Source organism: Opisthorchis viverrini (assembly GCF_000715545.1).
Source record: "Opisthorchis viverrini unplaced genomic scaffold opera_v5_93, whole genome shotgun sequence".
In the NCBI taxonomy this organism is placed as follows: Eukaryota; Metazoa; Platyhelminthes; class Trematoda; order Opisthorchiida; family Opisthorchiidae; genus Opisthorchis; species Opisthorchis viverrini.
The window spans coordinates 588,282-611,994 of record NW_008751750.1 but is presented as its reverse complement, the minus strand read 5'-3'; the positions used below and the strand labels follow the sequence as shown (position 1 = coordinate 611,994).

The 23,713-nt window shown below is 43.1% G+C and overlaps 1 protein-coding gene across 1 annotated transcript; it reads left to right on the top strand.

Annotated features, from left to right (window-relative positions):
* Positions 1-2,573: 2,573 nt before the first annotated feature.
* T265_13704 (hypothetical protein) lies at positions 2,574-23,163 on the top strand (the record flags this gene model as incomplete). The annotated part of the gene is made up of 4 exons (XM_009170124.1): positions 2,574-2,871; positions 16,054-16,209; positions 20,109-20,225; positions 22,972-23,163. Coding segments are annotated over 4 exons (762 nt in total), but the record flags the coding sequence as incomplete, so codon positions are not given.
* Positions 23,164-23,713: the final 550 nt, after the last annotated feature.

Sequence of the window (23,713 nt, the reverse complement as noted above, 5' to 3'; positions counted from 1 at the left end):
CCCCTGTGACAGTTCTTTATTTTTGAGTCTATTTCTGACAGAAAGGTGTGAAATACTTTGGGGGAAAAAGGCATACTACGGAACCCGAATTAACTGGATTATGAGAAGAGTCTAAATGGCAAGTTCGTGTGTAAAAATAAGTCCGAAGTGGAATCCGCTCCGAGGAACAACACTTATCCTTCTGTTTTCCTCACTTTGATCAAACCAATTTTCCTGTCTCACCGGTTTCAAGCCAGACATCCTGATGCATTTTGCTGTTTGTCCAAAAAACGTCAGCACCATAGTCACATTATATTTTGACATAACTAGCACACATATCAGCAGAAAAAGGAGTTTTAAAGGAGATCAGATGAGTGACTTGCAATGCGGATAAAGAACACTAAGGCTATGTGTTAGTGAAACACGCTAGATTTTGACATTGAGCAATATTCTATCAACCGTCCATGATTACCAAACTTTATTCATGTAACCCAAGAGGCGAATCGAGGCCTAGAAATAATTTCAAATCAGATGGCACCGTAACTCTAAGCTGTCGGAAGTTCTATTCAGTGTTTTCCGCGGTTGATTCAAATTAAAGTCTGATTTCGAATCACGTAGGCTCTAGAAGTCAAAATAGGGAATTCAATATCGAAGTAATTATTCACTTTGTTCCGGTGAAAATAGCTTACTCAATAGTGTTTTCCTCAAAAGCAGAACCTTATTACGCAAACTGGTTACAAAAGTGGGAATGCTGACACAACGAATACAGAATGCCTCCCAGGTTTTCGTGAAAAACTTGTTCTATTCCTCCTTCGGTTATGGTAAACTTTGGGTTAATCGCGTATAATCCATCTGTTTGACAATTCCAGTAAACAAACGCTAAAAAAACGCCTTCCGGGGAATGGTTATTGTACGATCCTGTGCTAAGGCCGTGATCTCAAAGCAGGGAATTGGTTAATTAGCCTAAGCGCATAATCTTGCTGTCCTATCTGACGGGTAACGTGTAGTCTAATTCAATGGCGGATGGTCAGTAATAACTGCGGCGAAACCGAATTCTACGGCCTTCACCTGCCTTTGGTCAATAGTCGCAAGTGGGCAGCGAACAATATATTGAATTAGACGTAGACAGAGAGTTTGGTTAGGTAGACCGTGGTTCTATAAGAAAATAACACCAAATAATGAGCAGAATTAAATGAAGGCTTACGGCTGGATTTAGCCTTGGACAGTTAGCAATATAAGATGGCACAGAAAGGGCTGTGTGCAAATTAAGCGGAAAGAATGTTGTGCAGGTTAAAGTGATACAAAATGTTCAACAACAAACTCAGAAATGAGTGTGAATAAATCGAGTCATGAAAACAAATAATAAAGAATAACTGTCAATGTAGAATTGACTTTGTATAAAATAGAATAGTACAGTCTTGAAACTGGATCGGTCACCGGAAGGGTAATGAATTAGCCTGAGGAATAGGAAGACAAATAATTACGTCACGTAATTAACAGTTATGTTATTCCCCTCAATAAAATATTGATTTACTGCATGCGTAACATGTGATTATTCTTTGCTATTTGTAGTTCATGCAGTTGACTTCATCATTAGTTCCCTATCGGAGGGGTAGGAGGCTCACCGGAGAAAATTGTCCACCGGTTGAGTTTAAATAGAATAAATTTGTGAGGCGATAGCTTAACAACACACGGTATTCGACCGGTGACAGGGTAATGCCCTTTATTATAAGAGTGGATAAGAATTCTGGATGATTTCAACTATTTCATTTGACTTCGTCTTAGTTGCTGTATTTTTCCCTAAGTAGAGATGTCATGGTGGATGCTTTACGGACGACAGTAAATGATAACTCGGAAGACTTTATATTTGGATATGTTACAGACATATAGAGCCCCAAATTCAGTGGGAGAGAGAATAGTGCAATGAGTGTATGTGGAATGAGCGTGAGCTTGGCTACTCATGATAAGCAATGCTTCTATTCGAAGACAAATAGGTTCTATATTTCGACTGTATATTAACAAGTCCACCTGCAATGAGTGAGAGTTATGTTTGGTTCGGATGTACCCAATAATTGGCACACTGGTTGTTTACCTTTAAACCCATTTGGTTTTCATAAGAAAGGATGACCCAATGCCATCACGTTTTCATGTCCCGTCATTTTCCTCTGGTACTCATCATCGCTGTGTTCCAACCTGATCCAAGCAACAAGCACTTACGACGTATGCAAGGGAACCCTCGTTGGCCTCATCACAGTGACAACGTAGTCACACTGCAATGTAGTCCCAAATAACTACGATAAAAACGTAGACATGATTGGTGCAGTCCGGATACAGGCTTATAGCTAGAAGGTGCAAACTGGGGCACAATGTCAACCCAATTGCCTATCGCAGTGGCGCACATTAAGGTCAAATCCATTTCGACCTATCCCTGTGTGCTGCAACGAATGCCACATCAGCGAACCCACTAATGGACTAATGCCCGACTGATTGGCTAGCCAAACCGAGCGCTGATTCGTTCACATGTATGAACACAGACACATGCAGGACATATGTTCGTGTTAAAAGTGTGATGACACGTCCTCGTGTTGCCATCGCCGCACCCGGGTCATACATCCCAGTGCCGAACGCGTTTCTGTTGGATCGAAGTTGGATACGGGGGCTGACCGACCAAGCCTGTCTGGTTTTTACTCGGCTAGACAGATTTCAAACGGCGAAATAGCAAGCTTGCCCGAACGCTTGGGTCCTCTCTTGTTCGTGTACCATAGACTGAAGAAGGACATTATGGGTGCTATTCTCCCGACGAAATCATTACCGAAAGGGGAAGTTAAGAAACTCGTACAGAAAACTCATTTCAGTGAACACCAAATTAAGAAATGGTATAAGGAATTCATAGTGAGTTGCTTGTTCCGTGATTCTTTTGTACTATTTGCCATACGCTCCACTACCCTTCAACCATGTTTGTTAAATTATCACTCTGTCTCCGGAGTCTTTGCTGGTGTTGTGGTGCTATATTTTGGGGGGCGCATAATTTTACGTAAACGTCGTCAACTGTAGTCGCCAAGTTGTACGAAGCCCCGGTGTTGGTCACTTTTAATCAGCTGGTTAAGTACATTTGATAGCTTTTTGAAAAAATATTGTTTCACCTTGTAACTGATAAGATTGTCGAATGAAATCTCTATGGTTCCAAGATGTTTTCCTCCTTCCGAGGAGACCATTCAAAAGGGATGGACTTTCGGAAGAGATCACTTTTTGTTGCTCTCGTGCGACTATTTCCACATGGCTAACTAATCCGGAAGGAACTATCAATTTAGGTGGGAGAAAACAACAGCGTGTGTCTGATAGTTGTACACTAATGTAGCGGTCTTCAATGCATACGACTGCAATACCTTTGTCCGCTGGACAGGGGATAACTGAAATTTTAGATCTGGTTGTTGATGGTGTCGATCAGCTTCAACCTCTTCAACTGAATATACTGCATGAAAATCGCCTGATGTTTCATTTGAGGCGATTTACTCTAGATATCAAGGTGAATTACCTTGACGTAACGCACTACTCATAATTTAGTACTACCTGTTTCGCCCTTCTAGTCGGCACCAACGTGCAAACAAATGTATTTCTCCAGCCACATAAATTTTGGTGTTCAAGAGGAGTATGAAACTCTGGAACCTAAACTACATGATTTGTCTATAAGAAGGACGAAACCGGTAGCGTGCTGTCGAAGGAGCTGCTGAAGGAGCTTAGCCTGCATAACATGTATCTTCGCTCGCATGAGTCGCGGGTGTATTGAGTAAAAGCTAAAAACAAGACTGAGCCAAATGAACAAGAACGTCTCAGCTTTGACTGAATTACTTATGCATCCTCACCTGATACCTTACAGCTCTTAAAACAGATAAGTTCGTTTGGACGGTTCTGCCTGGGACAAGGGGGTCGCTTTCTAACGTACTTTTCAGCTCTACTTCCCGAGTTCGTTTCACAATCCCCAATTTTTTAACGCTGTATCGCCAGCCCTAGCCGTGATTGGGCATTTCTGGTGTCGAGACACTAGTTAGCTTACTAAAACTCTCAGACAAGCACTGCCGTTAAGCCGTTGCTGGCCTCAGCATGTGCGCACTTATTCGTCGTTTATTTATTCAATAACCTGGGAGGACATGAAAAACCATGTGTTTTGCAGACGCCATCGTGCCTCCTGATACCACGGTTTAATTCGGGCGTGGAATTCCTGATAAAATCTGGGTTAATGGGCTGGAAGTCGCCGTTCCTTCTTGAATCCATTAAAGTTTCACCAGGGAAGAGACGTTGTTCGACGAGGACGAACGATCCAAAAAAAAGCAAGGTGTACGTCTTTTACCACAAGATTTCTATCTTAACCAACGGGACTGAGTGGGTAGTGCCGTGATAGATAAGATTCTTTGTGTTTTGTGTATTTGTTGAGTTAACTGGTCGTCATAAGATCGGGTGGTATTGCAAAATAGGGCTCTTGGGAGTCACACAGATAAGTACTTCGACCAGTTACTTGACAGGGGACTTTGCTGGTTTAGATACATCTGTCCCCTAATTAACAACTGCAGTTGGATTTACACACTAATTTGTGTGCATCATTGTGGCTGCCGATGACTTGTACATCTTAACATTTGCGGAGATAAAGTTTGGCCTTATTGAGCTGTGTAAACGCGAAACCAGTGAGTGGATTTTAGCTAGTCAGGGTAAGTTCGATCCTCCGCTTTGATGCACGGTCACAATCGTATCATCGATCGACCGAGATAGGCTGGTCAGTTCGCCTAATGAACCGAGGCTCTGGTCACGTGAGCCGAAATGAGACATACAAACTAACACACAGTAATCAATCTGACCGACTGCATTTGTCATGGGCGCTGTAAAGTTATCATCGATTTAACTTCAGCTAAAACAAACCCCGTCAAATAGGCAGTGCTGGATGAATAACGGAACACCAAAATCTTTGACTCAAAACCAAACGTATGTTTAGAAGTCACAAATTTTATCTCCTTCGTCAGTACTCATTCGTAGCAGGCAGTTGGGATGAAGCGAATATACCCACTTTGGAACGAACTGAAATCGTTCCTTTAACATGTACATCTACTATAAAATCAGATGTGGTACCGAGAGACACACATTGGCTTGGCAGAAAAGTTAACTGTTAGTGATTTGTCGGAGTGGGACTGAACCATTGCTGTTATGCTGTGGGCACACTTGGTCGTACGCAAAATCAGTCACCGTTAGGGCCTCGACACCATTCGTGTTTTGGAAAAGCTGGTGTTGTTAGGGGTGGAGCTACAAACTCAAGCAACATGGATGGTCGCAACGTGCACTTTTTTTCACATTCTACTACACCCTTTGTTCATTAAACGTTTATACTGAACAGGGGGACGCTGTCATCTCAACAATATTTGACCATCGCAATTGGCATTCTGGTGACTAGAGTTTACCATCTAGTGGGTGTTTTCAACTTCACCGTTTTAATGTTGAGATGGTCCGTCCGACTCATTTTAAAAGCTGGTGTGACAAAAACGGTCCAGTGTTTTCCGGCTTGATCTTATGTGTCTCTAAAAGCTGATATTAGGGACCAGAAAACATCAATAGGATGAATTGAATCGCTACATGTGTTTACCTCCCGTAATTCCTCGGATCATAACCGAAATTCCTACAAAAATAAAACAGCTAGAATGAGTACAAAGCATACGGCCAACGAGTAATTAGTGGAAAACTATCCGAACCAACAATTCTATTAGCTCTACAAAATATTTATCCGCGGGCTGTTATTTATAGTAATAACACTACCTGTATTAACAGACCGAAATCGTTTGAAAAAAGACATGAAATTTCACATATCGATAAGGAAAGCAAATAACTAAACAAATAAATGAATATCGTAGCGACTGAAACATGAGGCGGCCTGGTACAGCACATTCGCGCGCCTGGGAACATCAAAACCGGGAGACTCAGCTGGGTTCTAGGTGGGTCTCTCGAAAAACCAAATTAGTTTGCAAATGAGTGCATATTCGTTAACTTCATGCAGTCTGATTTCAAGTAGAACATAACGTTGACGGAAGCTCGGGGACTGCGCCTACCTAATGAGCCCCAAGAAGGGCGAAACCGGTCGTGGGCTGTCGAGGAATTTTCAGCAACTTTATGAGTAGTGCATTACAGATAAACCTATTTTTTTGAAAACACGTGGCACCGGATAAGGGTATCTCATCAGTGTTGCACATTTGAAGTCCTCCCCCCACTCACTCACACCTGTATTGTGGTGTCTGTCTTGTTATGTTTTCCAGTGCGTACTCTTGTCACCTTTTCCGCTTGTTTAATTTTTCTCAAGAAAAGAAATTTTATGGATGCAAAATCACGACTTTGGACCATCAGAAGTGTCCATAAAAGTAGTCCGACTAGATCTGAAATTTACTAGTGTTTCCCGCTCACTGGACAGTTCTACGCAGTCACCCACACATGTCTGTATCGTCGTGCATCAGTATCGGCGAATTTACTGAGGAACAGAAATTTGAGTAAATCAGCATCAGCAGATGGCGTAGTTTTTAAAAGTGCAAAGCGCTGATAACCTGTATGCTTGCAACATGTCAGACAAATGAGACTATTGAGGATTGTCATTCGGACAGAGTGATAACTAATTTTCTATGCCGAAATGACATGTACTCTAAATTCTATTTTTGAAGGAAGCTGATTAAGCCTCTTTAATTTTTCTTTTGAGCGTTTAGCCTCGTAAATGCCAATCTCATTAAATGTCTGACAGAGCCATCGCCCATAGTTACCCGTTTTCAGACTGAGCAACGTTTAGAATAAGGTTCCCTGCCCGTGCAAAAGTAAATTCGGGTGTTTTCTAAACTAAATGGGATAACACATTCCCCAGAGTCAGTGTGCTCAGCGACGTTTGATTGGCACGTGTCCTAAGGTTTCGTAAATTCATGGCTACTTGCCTTTATCATCATCATCGACAGCATGACGTCAATGTTAAACACCGATGTTTCACCGCCATAGGGAGAAAGAAGGGAGGCGTCAGCAGTAGCCTGTTTTCACTTACCCGCCCTACTGTATGCAGCAAGTAAGGCGACCCGGCTGATGGCATCACGCGACGGTTTATTTGTGTATGTGCAGTTTATGGTTGTACGTGGGCTGGGATATTGCCAGGGCGTCCACACCTAGACAGGAGGACGATTAGGGTCATCAACCAAAGTCTGGCTCAAAAGCCTAACCGCAAGGCAGCGGTGTTTGGCGGGAAATGCAAATGCATTACCATTTCTACGGAACAAGTCGTCACATGTTCCAACCCCCAACCTGGAGGGCCAGGAGTCTGTGTTCGTCAGACCTCGAATCATTGACCAACCTGGTATGAGAGACTCTGTGAGTGTCGCGGGACACTCTCCAGTATAGCTCAATGAACCGCTGAGGTACGCAAACCGTCACACCACGGTAAGGTCCAGTCTCTTTGTGACGACACCCTTTATACCTATCTATGAACCTTCTTCCATAGATGGAGTGGCATCTGACTGAGCCGTACGCTCTGAAGCGTTCGGAGGAATGAGGGGTTTCGTGCTCCATGCAGGGATAGAGGCCAAAAAGATCTTCACCACCTGTACCAGTTCCGTGTCCTCCTTGACCATAGACCATACTGACGGAACATTACAGGGCGCAAGCTTTCGGACACAGTTCGCTGACTCCAGCGCTCGGAAACCTTCAAGCTTGACCGAGCTGTGTGTTGTCGTCAGTTTGGCACACTTTGGTCTACCACGGTTTCTGCGCTCATGAGCTTCCAGAATTGTCTGTTTTACGCCTAGGCTGATCAGGAACTCGGGTAGCATCCTGGTCCCGCCCTGGATGCCTTGGAATGCTTCATTATTTTCTGGCGTTCAGTGGGTGTGCGGAACTCCACCACAAGTGTTTTTTGCGGCAGAACAGACCATCTTCCCATGACTCCCTTCGCCCGGCCTCTGAGGAGGGTATTCAGAATAGCCAGGTTTCCAACGCGGTCTTCCCTTCTGCATCCTCAGAGTGCTACAGGAAAAACCGGACGTAACCATCATCAACAGGTCACGGTCACGAGACCTTCTGAATGGTGGTGGTGGCACCACATGTAAAGAACGCCTTCAAGTGTGGAAAGGCAATGAAGGTACAGAAGTGTGTCTGGAAACCTTAACAATATTTCTAGGTTCCCAGACGGACTAATTCCCTACATTTTGCTTTAGTTTGTAGGTCTACGAATCGTCAGTGCTCATTATGTATGCAACTGTGCTGCGCAAATTTCTGAGTGGATGCACACATTGTCCTAAGAATGTGCCATAACACGCGCTTCACAGGATTTCTAAAAGTACCCGATGACTCGTAGTCAATTTTTTTGAAGAACATCAAGTGGGTGCATTTTTTAGTTTTCATCACCCTTATGTTCCACTTGTACATCAACTTTTAGGGAAGTGGCAGTGTACATTCAGTTTAAATTACGCTGATTTTGATGATAATCAAAACTGAATCGCCCATAATTCTTCAAATGAATGAGAAATTCATTCTCTCTTCAGCGCCAGGATAAGTTGAAAATTAGTGTTGTGCCACCTATGTGCAATTTACTAGCCCTCTGGAACTCGAAAGCTCGATACACCTCAGTGGTTCGCGTGCGAACTAACTGATGGGAGGGTCCGTTTGGAAAAACCTGGCAGTATCTCAATCCTCGTGCATCCTTCGGTCAGCATGGGAGCAATTTATTAAAAGGTTTTTACAGCTGAAAGAATTTAAGCCATAAGATAGACTGAAACTCAAAGACGAGGCCTGCTACAACTATGTTGAAACTGACGGATTGTCGAGCAGTTCTCATCAGTTCGAGTGCGCTGTTGTGTCAAGAAAATGTGCTTCGTTATGTCGAATATGGTACTCGCTAAAACAATGGTGAACATTGTTCAGACGCAATAAATCTCTCATGTGCGATATTCCCAAATATTTATTTGAGGAATATCATAAATGATTGAGTCTCCCGTTGACACCAATGTAATTTTCAAATGGATGTGCTCCACTTATTTTTCTGCGATGTTCGAAAAACCGTTTATCCCAAATGCCTTCAAGTTTATGACTAAATTAGGTCATCTGGAGGGAACATGGAACGTACCCAAACATGTGTCATATTGTCATCGAACACGGAAATTTCGAAGCCAAGCAATTGCTCATGGTTTCTGTCAGCTGTGCGGGTCACACCATGATTGCTCGTACAGCGGCTGATCACATGGTAACCGTTCGAAAGTATACGATAATACAATAACTTGATTTCTTCAAGTGAAAACCAATTCCTCAAGAGCTTGTTTGCTCAAAATGTCAAATTGATCATATTCTGTATCTCAATACATGCTCCAGGTTGAGCTGAAATTTCGGGCTAATAGAAAATCTCATCCAGGGTCAAGCAATCTCCGGATATACACCAAGCACCACTCATTCGTGCAAGTGGAATAATTATGCTGTTATCGGTCAGCGGTTCGCCGGAACGAGTTGCTGAGAAATAAACTAAAGTGGCCGTCATTCACATTCATCGTACATAATAATTTAGTCATGTTTCAGCTGTAACGCTCTTTCGAGGGCTAGCTGCCATGCCTCCCAAAGAAAGCATGAGGGCCAAGTTAATGGTAGGTTGCTCAAACCTAGACAGGAGTAGTCTTGATGCAGAGGTTGTGTTCGAGCCATGGACCTTCTGGTCAGTAAGTTTTCCCCTAACCACTGAGCCATCTCAAGCTCATGTGTTTAGCGTGCACGCGATCACACGTGAAATATCTATCTGTCTACCTAATTTCGCTTCAGTGAACGTGCTATTGGGTGTAGTTATCACGACGCTCTTTGCAGTCTGACCCTCCTTCACCGATATGCGTATAAATGTTTGACATTAACTCGCAACCTTTGAGAATGAATATTTATCTAATCATTTTATCTATTCTAACAAATGACCTGCAATAGCCAACTAGCATGCTGATGCCCCAGCCATGTTTGAATGTTCTGATAAGTTATTCTTTTGTTAGCAGCGAGAAACTTCCCTTTAGTGCAAGATTTACGGTTGACGAATGGGGATGCGGCTGGTGTGAAAATGCTCTCAATACTAAATAAGGGTGAAATGTTTCAGTCACTTGGCGGAAAAGGTTGATTGCTAGCTAGGGAAGACGAACATTCTTCATTGTTAGGAGAGAATTCTAATCTGGACGTTTATAAACTGTCACTTACGTAGATAGAGGCACACGCACAGGTTTATATGCATTGATCAGTTTCAAGGAGCGATGAACCCTCTACGTGGCTCAGTGAGGTCAACGCTTAGCTGGTTTTCCCAGCGACTGAACCTTTTCGAGCACAAAAGGTGTGCTCAAACTTTACCATGTGACCGATTTGAAGGTGTGGACATGGGTTATCCTTGGAGCACGCTACCATCAAAGGTCTGATTAATTGTGTCACAACTAAATTACTGCGCATACCGCCTTGTTCACAATTTGTGCACTCCTACAACTAAGGCACTGAACACGAAGTATGCCAAATGCCTCAAGAGTATTCATATTAAGCTATCCGGAACGGAGGAAGGGGAAAGCAACAATGTCTTTTTTGGACACGTCTCTTTGCTATCAAGCTTAGTTTTTGAAGAAACATGACATACCCAAGTCAAGAGGTGGATTTTGCAAAGGAAGACTGGAACATTGTCCATACATTCTTGCCATATACATTTTCTACGTAGTAATTCCATCTTTTCTCCAGTGTAGGTCGTGTCCATATACCCCTGAAAAACTATAGGTAAACTAATTTATCCCAAGAATTCTTTGAAGGATGAGTTAAAATGAACGGACCGACGCCTACTTGGCTTATAAAATATCGGAAACCTGCAAGGCCCTGCCAATCTGATCGGAAAGTTGCGAAACATTCAAAACCAGATAGGGCTTGTGTGTAACTGGACTGTAATGTGACCGAACAATAAAGGCAAGGTGGTCTAACGAGACTCAGAATTTTCTGAGCGCAAATGGTAGACTTGGATCGATTAATCAATATTGCCTCAAAGAACTTCAGCCTGTGTGAACGGTTGCTTTGTGCTATGACCCGGAACTAGCAGCGAAGTTCACCTGTGTGTCCCGTCTCGACCGGATGTCTGGTAATCGATGACTTTGTTTTTGACTCTTTCCATATCAAATCCGTATAATCCAACAGCATACGAATTTGCTCGGTTTTTTGCTCGTGTTTCTGGCCTCCGGTTACTTCTACCAATGTACGCGATCCGTAACTGCAGGGAAACTGGTTGTACTAGTGGTGAGTAGTGACTGGTTGGTTGGTGAGAATGACATGCCCTAAGCGTCTGCAGTGTGGCACAGGGCCACGTTTAAGGTCCGCTCAAGTCGAATGAAAGCGTGGCCACCAGTATAAAAGACCTCCGGGTGAATGAACTTCTTCGGTACCATGGTTTGCACCCGTTTTCACTAATTCTGAGACATTTTAATGAAACGTTCAGGGTGGTTACCCGACCTCAGCACGTTTTGGCAATTCAGCCTCCTCAGCGGGCTTATTTGGAATGTAGATTAGCCGCGCATTATGTGATAAAATGTGAAGTAAGGCAAATTTGTACTGCATGGGATAGAGGCCTGTAAAACGTAGAGCATGCCCGTTCCAGGTAGAATTTCGTTCGTAGGAACGAGGCGTCGTACCACCGATATTCATAGTGATCAAAATGCCTAGAAAGGAATTTGCTTTCCTACCTCAAATTCACAGGTAAAAGAAACGTGTCAGTGACGTATGTTAAAATACGGGTGCAAATAATAAACTTGTTATCTGTGTTCTACCATGAGAAAAATACCGTTTAAATGTCGTTTACACAGAGTTCGCTTCAGAATGTGGTTTCGTTCCAGGCATGCACCCTACACTCAGGAAGATCCGACAGTCAATCTAAGACTGCTTTGATTTTGTTCTTGGGTCATGTGACAGCTGGGTTCCATATAAACCATTCAATTAGCGCTGTATTCTGTGCCATTTTATCCCGTTTCACAAGTATTGCTACGGACGAGATGGTACCAAGTGAATTCTTCCTGCAGCATTGTTTTTCACATTTGTTTTTGTTCAAACTGAACCGGGGATCACAGCTTATTAATTACGTAAGTCCACTGTGAAAAACAAAAACAAACAAGCGAAATCCACAGGCAACATCAACAGAAATCATCCAGCTAGTGAACTAACCAACCAACTAACTAAACTTGAATCAATGACCATAGTTTCAATGGAATATTAGGAAGTGTCCCCTCCGGTGACAATATGGACATCTGGAAATAAGCTGAGCCGATGAAAACCAAACGGTTTGGAAAAATCCCTTTCCAGTAGGGGTTGCACAAGGTTCCACATGTTCGGCAAGTTTTAAGGTCTCTATATATTGATGTTGGATAGAAAGTATTGCCTTCCTCTTTAGAGAATTTATCCTTTAGCAGAGGCCAAATTAATGCTTTCTTCGTGGTGGTTTCGTTCCCAGACGATTACCGTAGTTGTTTTACTTACAATACCGTAGATCAGAACACCAGGTTTTACTGTAAACGAAACAAAACTCGGAAACATTCTAAGAGCGTCTGTTGAAAAACTGTTCTCTAAATTAGCACAAATGTGAGCAACGTTGATTATCCAGTCAGATGCGTATGGCACAATTTCATCTCTTCTACTCACCTACTCACGTTTCAACCCAGCTAAGCAAACACGTCATCGATTAAACACGCATGTAAAATGTTGGCAAGTTCTAGGTTTCCTAACGCAGTTTGTATCCACAAATCAATGCGGTTGTCAACAGAGATTAAACAGACTGCTGTACGCTCGGCATGTCTCTGTTACAATGTTTTCGCTCTCGGCTATGCCACAACAACAGTGTGGTGGAAAGCACCAACTGTTCAGCTGCCCGACTATACGTAAAAAATGATCCTGGCAACCAGTCTAACACCCACTGTCTTTGTTTGTCATTGTTCTGGTTGATTGTACATCAACACATGTGAATTTTGACGTTCAGCGATGACGAATTCTTGCCGCCCACCAAACAGGTCCGCTGATTTTATTTGTGAAATCATGTTAAGATGCATCACAATTACGTTGTCAAGATCGGTTCTTATCTGAATAAAAACAGTATTTGACAAATCGAATGACCACTTAAACCCCCCATCCTCATACTGCACAAACACTTTGTTCGTGGTTGTGTGTGAAACACTTCTGTGCCTGCCACTTTTATGTTTTCTCAGCTCGTTTGATTCTTCAGAAACATACTACTAGTCTTAGTTGGGTACTCTGTTGACCATCATTTTTATTTTGTAGCCTATAACACTGTACGGTATATTGACAGGGTGAGAAACACTGCTACGCTTGTTTCGTAGACCAAACGGCTGACTGACCCAGAGCTACTGTTAACTTGTTCATCACTATTCATTTGCTTGAGAAGACAGATGATATTTGAATCACCTTTTTCGGTGCTACGTGGAGGAAATAATAATTGGGACGCTATGTTAGCCGCCAAAAGTATCGCAATCTATTATCGGTCGAACATTTCGGTAAATGCTTATTGATCGACTCGGATTCCTTCCTAAACTAACCTAAGATGAACTGTAAAGTGTGACCAGCAAAGAACAGTGGAAGTCAGTGCGAAACCCAAAGAAACCGCTCAATGTAGAATGTTATGTCAGATGTGTCCGGATAGCGTCCAGAGGTTCATCGATCTTGACGGGCACCGAGAGAAATGTTTTCCAGTGTTTAAGCAGTGTGGGCACAACACATGTGCAAGTTCATATCTTCCTTTCGAGGAAATGTACGACTTATAAGGTCTCGTTGGGTCTCCTGGGAAGAAGAACAAATCCCCCATACGTGGGGCCAAATCACGGGGTATTTATTGTTTATGTGTGCCGTTCATATCGAACGTGTTAATACCTTTTGAATACACTAAGCACTAGAGTCGCTGCAGATCCCTTAATAAGACACTACCAGCCAAATGCTTTATCCCTTCTGTCGGCGAATACTTGGACGGTGAATCGCCAGTGTATTTGTTAACAAAGCCTAATTACGGAAATTAGTACTGCGCTTATAAAACACCTGTTCTGGATACCTCTCAGGACATGAGCCTTCAAGAAGGGTGTGTGGAGATACGTACTCCGGTGGATGGACTAACGACAGCAAACAAAAGTGTTTGAAAGAATTATGGACCTGAAATCCTGCGGATTTCTTTCGAAGCTATACTAAGACGGCACCCTCACTAATGAATGATTATAAACGTCTCAATCTCTGAACTGTGATTTTATGCGCCCACGGTAAATCGACCGTATTAGCATTTCCCACCCCAGCATCGCGCATATTTACATGTTTTGCGTTTAGTAAACGGGGATTGATTTCAAAATCAGGGAATAACTTAGATTGTTGGCGGGTGTTCACATTGAGAATGTTCTCCGTTTTGCGTGAGCTCCATCGTGAAGAGACTGGTAGGTGTAAGGATGGCTTGCAATCCTGTCAGCAACCTGCTAAGCTTTACTGCAGGATGCCCGTGCACAAACCACAGGGTTTCTTCTGCCAGCTTGTTAAGCGGACACGGGTTTGACAAACAGTCTTCTGGCCCTCAGGGTCGGGGGTGGGGGGGTTGAATAAAGGTGGTGCATCGTTTCCTAAAGAAATGCTAGGCTATCAGGGTGGATTTACGCTAGTCACTGCTGCCTTGCACACAAATTTTCGACCCAAACTGACTGAAGGTTCTAATCACCAGCCTGCCAAATATAGCAGTATCTCAACCCACGTACAAAAATGAAGTATACAACCAAGTAAACCTTCATTTCACATATGTAGCCTCCTATTCAAGTAAGCCTAGTCCCGTTAGTTGCTGTATACAGCCGGGCGAATAAGTGAACTGCTATTGATAAAGCCCCCATCTATCTATCTCCTATCACCTCCCGCCCTATTTAAAGGTTACTGTTCCCTAGACCACACCTGTGAACATGTCAATCCGGATGACAGCTTACATCTGTCCATTCACTTCCAGTGATCACACCGCGATACCCCTTTGTACGGCAGTGTTTACAATTTCAGGTACCGGCCAGTGAGCCTTTCAATCGATTTTAAAATGTTTGGGACCGATGGGGTAGTCATCATCTCAGAGAGGTTTGGTAAATAATCGGTGGATTCATTGCTCCTAACCTAATAGCTTTTCGGGCCAAATAAGTAAGCAACCAGACTGATCGGGTTTTAAGACAGTCAGGGAAGCAATCCATGAGATTTCTCATGAATAGCCGACTTGATCACTGCTGGGTGTCGGTCTGAAGTTCTTGTTGGTCGGTTAGTAGGGATGACTAGCATCTACGACAGATTAGTTATGAGGGGTTGTTTTTTTGTTGAAATCACGTTTTGTGGCCTTGTTTTTATGGTCTAGGACACCTCAATGGAATATCCACAGATTTTATTCACCTGTCTTTGTCGAGGGGTGCTGGGACTATTGGTTTGGGGTTGGGGGGTGAGTGGGTAATTGGATCATACTCTGCTTGGATTTTGTGATTTTAGACACAGACTATTTTGCTGATAACTGCACATCACCTCGTATCATCTTAGCCGATCCAATACCGCTCTTTACTCGCTTGCTAGTTCTAAGCTTTCTATTCTGTTCACCCAGGAATACTTGGACATTTACATCGCCTTGGCCACCAGTCGTAGTGTGAATCTTAGTCCTCGTCTCAGAATGTCCACATTTTCCAAATCTATCTTGTGCCCAGTTTCCAGTGTATGACCTGCCATTACCGAGTCTTTGACTGTCGCCTGATATTCACCTACGGTTCTCGATGGTCTGTTAAGGCATCGCTTATAATCACCGATTTTGGTGCGCAATTCCCCGGCTGTCCGACCTATATAAACCTTCGAACAATCGTTACATTTTATTTTGTCTATAGTTGCTGTTTATGGTTTCAGGTTATCCACATGTTCAAACATCACTATGTGGATTTTTTCGTACAAAAATAATGATTATGTAACTAATCATTGTTCGATGTTGAAGCACATGAATGTCCAGATGATCTCCGTTGAAGTTTCTCAAAATCAGCCTTGTGTTTTCTGAAATTTTAGAAAGACTGTCCATCCGGCCTACTCAATCGTGCTACGTTCCTCAGCATGTACACACAGTTCTTCCCTGATGGCAAAGCTCGCCCATTCTATGAGCATTTGTTTCGCACTTTCGACCAAGATGGAAGTGGTAACATTGATTTTACAGAGTTTCTCACCGTAAGTGTTATCATCTGTCGTGTAATGCCTTACGGATAGGTCCTATTTTACTAGCTCATGACTTTTTTAATGCTTGAGAAACACGGCCCTGAAAGGCCCAATGTAGCTACATAGACCACTATGGCTCCAAACAAATTTTGAACCGTACTCTTCACTTCGTCTGTCGCGACGCTTCATTCTCCATTCTGATTTTTTTTCCGGAACGTGGGCTTGGAGTAGCCAAACAGGCAAAGTCACAGGTTTACTACCCCCGTCCTGATAATATGCACATATGTCATTCCGGGGGTAAAAGGGTATAAAGCGCTGTTCTAAAAGTAATTTACAGGAACAGTTGGCCTCAATGAAAGCATAACAATTTCATTCATTGTGCATAGTAGGCTGGTCAAATGAGGACCTTCTTTAGTTACGAAACCTAACACACTACTCATAAGTTTGCTTAGGAACATCTTAAACGAGGAATTCATCTGGGCTCCAGGTGAGTCTCCCGTCAGTATCTAATCGGTATGCAGATGAGTATATTTCACCACCCTCGTTAGTACCTGATAAGGCATTTCAATCCTACCCTTTGAACTGCTCTAGTTTGGCAAAACTAAGTACGATTCCCAATTGACAACGTTTGTTGCTTTAAGCAACAGCATGCACACCAAGACTGAGAATGCTGTTTTTTACCCGAAGCTTCAAAAAAAAGAACAGATGGAGCATAAGTTTGATCAAAATACGGGAGAGATGACGTAGCAGCTAAGACTGCTGACAATGACGATACTCAACGGAACATAGGGTTTCACAGGCTGTTGGCAGCAGGTGATATCCATTCTGCCACGACTTTCACTTCAAGAACCATAGGAGTCAGTGTTGTGCTTTTGCTGACTCATGTAAGCCATTGAATTCAGCAGTAACTACAAACACACAGAGAGAAGACCGAAACCTAGCCCTGCATGAAGAATTCAGTGGTTATCAGGTGAACAATCATCATCACCTTTATTATTATCAGCTGTAAGAACCGCGTACTTGTCGCACAGTGGTTGTAGCTGCCACAGTTTCCTTCACCGATGCTTTGGGGAGGTGGGGGAGGTAACTATGCATTGGAGGCGGGGGCTGATAAGTCGGTGCGTAAATACGGCAGTGTCAGTGAACTGTTAAGTGGGGGAATCGGGAAGAAAGCTACGCAGTGAAGGCAGTAGATTGCATGTACAAGAGCGAGTGTGGGCGCTACTGAGCCTTGATGTAGCCTGTCTCAGAGTCCCCAGCTAGGAAAACGGCAATCGCCAGCGCAGCTGAATTTGCTGGTTATGGCTTTCATACTTTGCTGCCAAGTCATTGCTCGACCTCCTCTGGCCCGTTTCCACCCTTCGCGTGGTCGTGCGAAAATAACTCTCCGAGGAATTCGGTCGACTGGCATAGGAGACACGTGGCCAAACCAATGCAACCTACACAGTGTGATCAGTTCATCTATCGAGGGTGAGTTATTTCTTCCGAATATTATTCAAAGTGCTCCAGCACTGCTGATCTGGTTTTCCCACCAGACTCGAGCAATGCCCCGAAAACCTCGACGTCCTCGGCGCGCAGCGGCCAGGTTTCTGATCCACATCGTAATATGGCGTGCAGCACAGCATTGTAAACGCGACTCTCGACGGTTAAGCTGTTGCCACGCCTACGCCACAGGTGACGCAGGTTTATAAAAGCTACTTTGAAATTCCCAATCCGGATGGAAATATCAACTTTTGCGAGCCATTTGGGCTGATATAGCTGCTCAGGTAAACAAGTCTTCTACTACCTCAATCGGTTCATCCGCAAAGATGAGGCTAGGTTCCGAGCCCAAGCAGTCTTGCAGTAGCACGTTGCAGGTGTGATGGGCATGTCAAACCCAAGTTTGATTTACGGAGTGTACAATAGGGTGGGTTCACTCTCAAACTAAGTGAGAATGGTCTGGACACCGTCTCCAAGTCCTTGGCTAACAAAACCAACAGTAAAATAATGAGGAAGGTGGAATCGAATTTCGTACAATCGCCTAAGTTGGCATCTCAAGAAGTTCGAATCCTGCATATTTCTAAGCTGTGCATCCAACTCATCCTCACCTCGTTTCAAGTCGAGGGAGTTGTTCGTTCGTCAAGCCTTCCATATGTGACATCAGACCGTTAGTTATGGTTTGGACGGTCCAACACTAACTCAAAAAAAATAACGGACATCAGAAACTTGACGAAAAACCAGTAGATATGGCTATCGGGCGACAAAAACATCTAATGAATCAAAAAACAGTCAGTACTTCAGTGATTTGTATTTCCAAAGAAGGAACGTGAATCGATTTCTGGAACTTTGATACCCTCTCCTGAAGAACTAATACGATAGTATTATTTTTTTAAAATACATTAAATGTGAGTTAGCTTCCAGGGGACGGTGATGCTTCAGAAACTGCTCGTTCAGCGCATTAATCGAACTGACATACAACAGGCGCAATTCCAGGAACGATTCCCCCAGTAAGTACCCAGCCTACAACGGTGCACTAAGGTTTAACCAGTTTTCTTGGCGTAGTCTGTGTTATTCATAGCTGGAAATACTTTGCGATCTGAATCACCTGCATTTGTGCCTTGGTTTGCATAGTACACGCGAACGATTTCGAAAAAATGTCTTATGATTGACTGGAAAGAAGTGGCTTTATGGGATGACCTACGATTGCGACCGCACTTAACGATCTATCCCGTATCCTATAAAATCGTCTCACGTAAATGAAGGTACTGATAGTTTACGATTTTTATAACTGCTCAGTTCCTATCATATTTAACTCCTAAAAAGGTGCACATATCGAATGTAATGGGAAAGCATGAGTTAAATAGATTGTTATGAAAAGCACGTGTATCCACATGTCGGTTGACGTCACCGTTTTGTCATCCGAAGTGTTTTGCACTTCTCAGTCACTTGTTTCCCCTGGAATGTTTTATATTGTTGCTTGCATGGTAGTCTTGTAAAAACATTGCTGTCTTCCTAGCTTAATACTGTGTGGTTAAAAACCAGTAAACTCAACGTTGGACTTGTATGAGAGACAACTGACTTGTTTGAGAAGTCTGGAACATCAGCGAACTCATTGTGTCCCCGGTATTCCCTCCGCCTTCGGCGAGTGAAATTTTAGCAACCTGGATTTACGTACATTGCCTCTACGCACGCTTGCTGTCTGACAGTCTAACTGTTCACTGAAAACTCTCGTAGCATTTCTTCCCCCTAAAAATGCGAATCATCTCCCAGAAGCTGTGTATTTTCCCTTACAGTTATGTGCGTAAACAGTACAAGAATTTCCACACGCGCCAGTACGTGTATGGCGCACACAGCATGTAAATCGATTACGGCGAGTTGTTCGCCCATGTGCATATCCATCATCTCTCAAGTGGGTCAACCTGTAGGCCGACCACTTCGCGTAGCAAAAATGGTACAAGGTTAAAAGTATCTCTTCAATCGTCAAAACTGACGGTGATTGTAGAACACAAATTCAGTGCCTGACCACAAGTGGACCGAAAGGTATTTGCACAACCTGGTGTGTTGAACGTAATGTTCTTAGTGGAAGAAAATGTTTCGGTGAGTCAGGTCAACACAACAAGTACACGTGATCAGTTATTCAGTGGAAACGCCGAAGGCTGTTACTACAATTAGGCAAACCACAATAAAATAAAATGCTAAGTAGAACATAAGGTTGACGGAAACTCGGGGATTACGCCTACCTGATGAGTTCCAAGAAGGGCGAAACCGGTCGTGGACTGTCGAAGAGTTTTCAGCAACTTTGTGAGTAGTTTCGATTGTAAAAATGCTAAGCGTTTCCACTAATTCGGTTTATTTGAAGGATGGCAAACTTTTCGGTATTGCTGCCAGGATTCAGAATTTCTTGAAGAAATGCACGTTTTTCTTATTTTCAGGCTATAAGCATTACTCAAAGTGGCGATCCTGAGGAGAAACTAGATCTTGCCTTTCAGTTATACGACATTGACCGAAACGGGACGATAGAAGAATCCGAAATGACTCAAATTATCACAGTAAGCTATTTCACATTTATTTTCATTAGGTTTACATGTTCACAGGCTGTCAGCTGCATCAATAGTCCATTGAGAAGATTGCTCGTGAGGCTGTCAGCAATGGTCGTTTAATTAAATCGGCCAATGCGTTTACTTATTTATTCATCAACCTTGTGGTCATTTCCTGAATTCTGGGATCTTTTGACAGCTTATCTCGTGACAACTTTAGTAAACAGCGACTGAATGAAACGCATGAATACAGATCGTTCGGTAAACAGCGCTGTCTTCAGTTGTTCTGTTTTCAGCCTCTATTCGAAACTTTTGTGAAAAAAATTCCGATAATTTGTCAACAAACTAGGCCTTTCTTGTCAAACTTCCTCTTTTTTATTCGGGACTCTGTTCGACTCGTGACAGATTTTCCATATTTGGCTGTTGTGTCTTTGCAGGAAAGGCGTCCCCTTTATGAACTGAAGGGGAGCTCTGAACTAAACTTTAGTGTGGTTAATGGTAGTCTCGTTAAACCTGTTTTAATGAAGGTCTTTTTAGGGATGATATTCCCCTCAGAACCCGATCATTTTGAATAAATTTACAATCTGACCACGATTTAGTGCAGCATAGTTTTTGGATAGATCTCTTATCAGACACCTAGATGATACTCTCAATGATTCAGTTTGATGCCAGTCACTTTTTAAGTTATACATGAGTACTTTCCAGGCAGTCCACTTTGCTTCCTGTTTAAGTACCCGAAACATGCGACTCCTTCCGAAGGGAAGGAAGAATAATTGAGGACATTTTTATTAATTTGGTAACTGGTTATATGTTCTGCCTTCCATCCCTTACATCCAGATAGAAGAATCAAATATGGAGATGTTTCCACTTGGCAGTCATTCAGAGTTAACGACCATATCCCGGTTAAAAAACAGGCTCAGGTTGAATTCGTTACTACAGCCGAACCGCCCTGTCAATTGTTTGCCATGGCATTCCTCGCCGGTGGTTGTCTGGTAGTTAAGCACCTGTATTTACTATTGGTGCACTTAATTCGTTGATGGTGATAAGAAGCACGAAGGAGAAAGTAAACTATCTAGGTTACTGTGCACGAAATTATCGTATGCCTCTCTTGGACAACACGCAACGGCGACTGTAAGCCCAGTGTACTTGCATTCACAATGCACTGATTATGTCACCTCGAGTGATGATGTAACGTTTTCAACCGAATTGCCCAGCTCAGCTAAAAAAGACCATCGGCCACTTAACACCAGTTCACCGAAGGCTTATCTGCCGTAAATTCAGCTTACTTTCCGACGATATGTTGGCAAGAGTTAGGGGGACTGGTATTCTCTGCCAAAACCAACAGAGTGATGTTCTCCACAGAAACGGTGAGAGTGAAACTGGTTTTCCTGTTCGGAGTAAACGACGTGGTTGCCGGAAATTCGATCCTCATAAGCATTACGTAAAATCTTACAGTGATCTGTTTTAATCGGTGTGGGACCTAGATGTAAACCGCGTTGACTTTGAAGACGGCGAGTAAAAGTGAAAAGTTGCTCAAATCCATGGTGGTCGTTCACTTATTTGGTCGAAGAATTCACTTACTGTCAGCAGTTTAAGTTACCATATACGAAGAAAATGCGGCCTTACGTAAGTCAGGTCTGGAGTATCATTACTCCAAGAAGCGCTGTTCATTCACAAATGTGCTTGTTTCCTGTTCGGAAGCACCATTTTATCAAGAAAGTCAGATTCCTGAAAGTAACCATTGAGTGCCCGAAATCTACTGAGACTGACCAGACAGACAAGGCCCCCCTCAAAATGCAGCATGTCATAGCCTTGTATTAGTGCCAGACGGCGGGGTCAGCGTTGAATCAAGGTCAGACAACGCCCTCTCAATATGCAGCGTGTGACAGCCTTGTCTCAAATCCAGGCACCGCGAGGTAGCGTCGGACCGAGGTCAGACAGTGGCCCTCCGGTAAAATAGCTTGAGGCAACTGTACATTCGCACCCACGCTGTCACACTCGCTTGTTCGCAATAAAACTATTAACTTCCTAATCGACGAGTCTTTTTCGGGCGCTAGGCACTGGAGCGGGAACAGCTATCACATATAACACATATGTACGGTCGGACCAGTGTTTCAAATGCGCTAATCTACACTAAAATAAATGAGTTAGGTTCCTGTGAAAGATCAACTATTGTTTAAACCAGATTACCGCACCCAGCACACTCTTCCGGTTTGAGGACACGGTTTTGCGATGTTATTTGTCACAGCAGCATTGGGGGGGGAATGTTCCTACAAATGTTCTCTTTTCAAAGCTCCAAAAATAGGTCTGTTTTGTCGGCACCGGTGGGTTGCTTTGATCACTCATGACAGAAGTTCATCGCATGGATTGTTTATGCACATATTCTCCCAGCGCTTCAGCTCAAACTTCGTCGGATGATAGTTGGAGCGGGACGAATAGCTCAAAGAAGAATTCAAGTGTGGCGACATGGTTTGCTGAAAAAGCATGTGAAGCATACTAACCCATGACAATAAGCTTCTGACAAAGATTCAGTGAATTCTAGGCCCCATGGCTTAAGACAAATGGGTGGCATCTTTGGTTGTGGGAGAGTAGAAATAATGAGGCTTTGAGATAAAGTCCTCAGTCAGTTTTTTGCTTGTTCATTTTTCTGTGATGTCTTTATGTGAGCTCTTGATTATATCAGAAGTTATAGCAGTATCCTCATGTATTATTTTTGTTGTCTAACACTAAGTGAATTTTTGAATCTCCCCCATACTAGGCTATTCATCTCATGGTTGGTGAGGTGGATACGCGCGACAACAATCCAGGTGAACGTACTCGGGCAATCTTCCAGAAGATGGACGCAAATTCGGATAAACTTTTAACTAAAGAAGAGTTTATCAAGGGCTGCCTAAGCGACGAACATCTTTATCGGTTACTTGCGCAGTCGGAAGATAAAAAGTCCACTTAAACTGGACCAATCTGGACGATGCCGCTCGTGTCATTGTCTTGTGTGAGTGATCCAAATCGGTTGTCCTGATTTCAGATTAAAAAATTCTTCATTTGAACCTGATGGCATTTTCTCAGCCTCTTCACGTGTTGCGCCGATTTAGTAACAATATTTACTCGATTTCCATCATTTGATGATTCATTTTCTCGTTGATTTGCCAATTAACTCACGGCTGCTTTCAGTACATTCTCCTCCGTCCATTTCGACGAAGAGTATCATTTGTCCACCTTTCAAACCGCACTTTCCCACTTGATATCTTTGACTTTTTGTACTTGTGTGAAATGTGGTCTGCCTATTCTAAAACTGTACGAAATGAGTCCACCAAAATTTACGGGCCAGTTGGCGAAAAGCAAAACCTTCATCCTGTTAGTGGATTGTGTTTGTGCACCACTCAGGAATCACTTGATAGATAAACTCTTTGAATGTTCTTTAAACGGAAATCGTAATTTCTATTGTCTAATTGACAACATTACTTCACTTGTTTATGGGTTATGCAGGTATCTATGGTTCA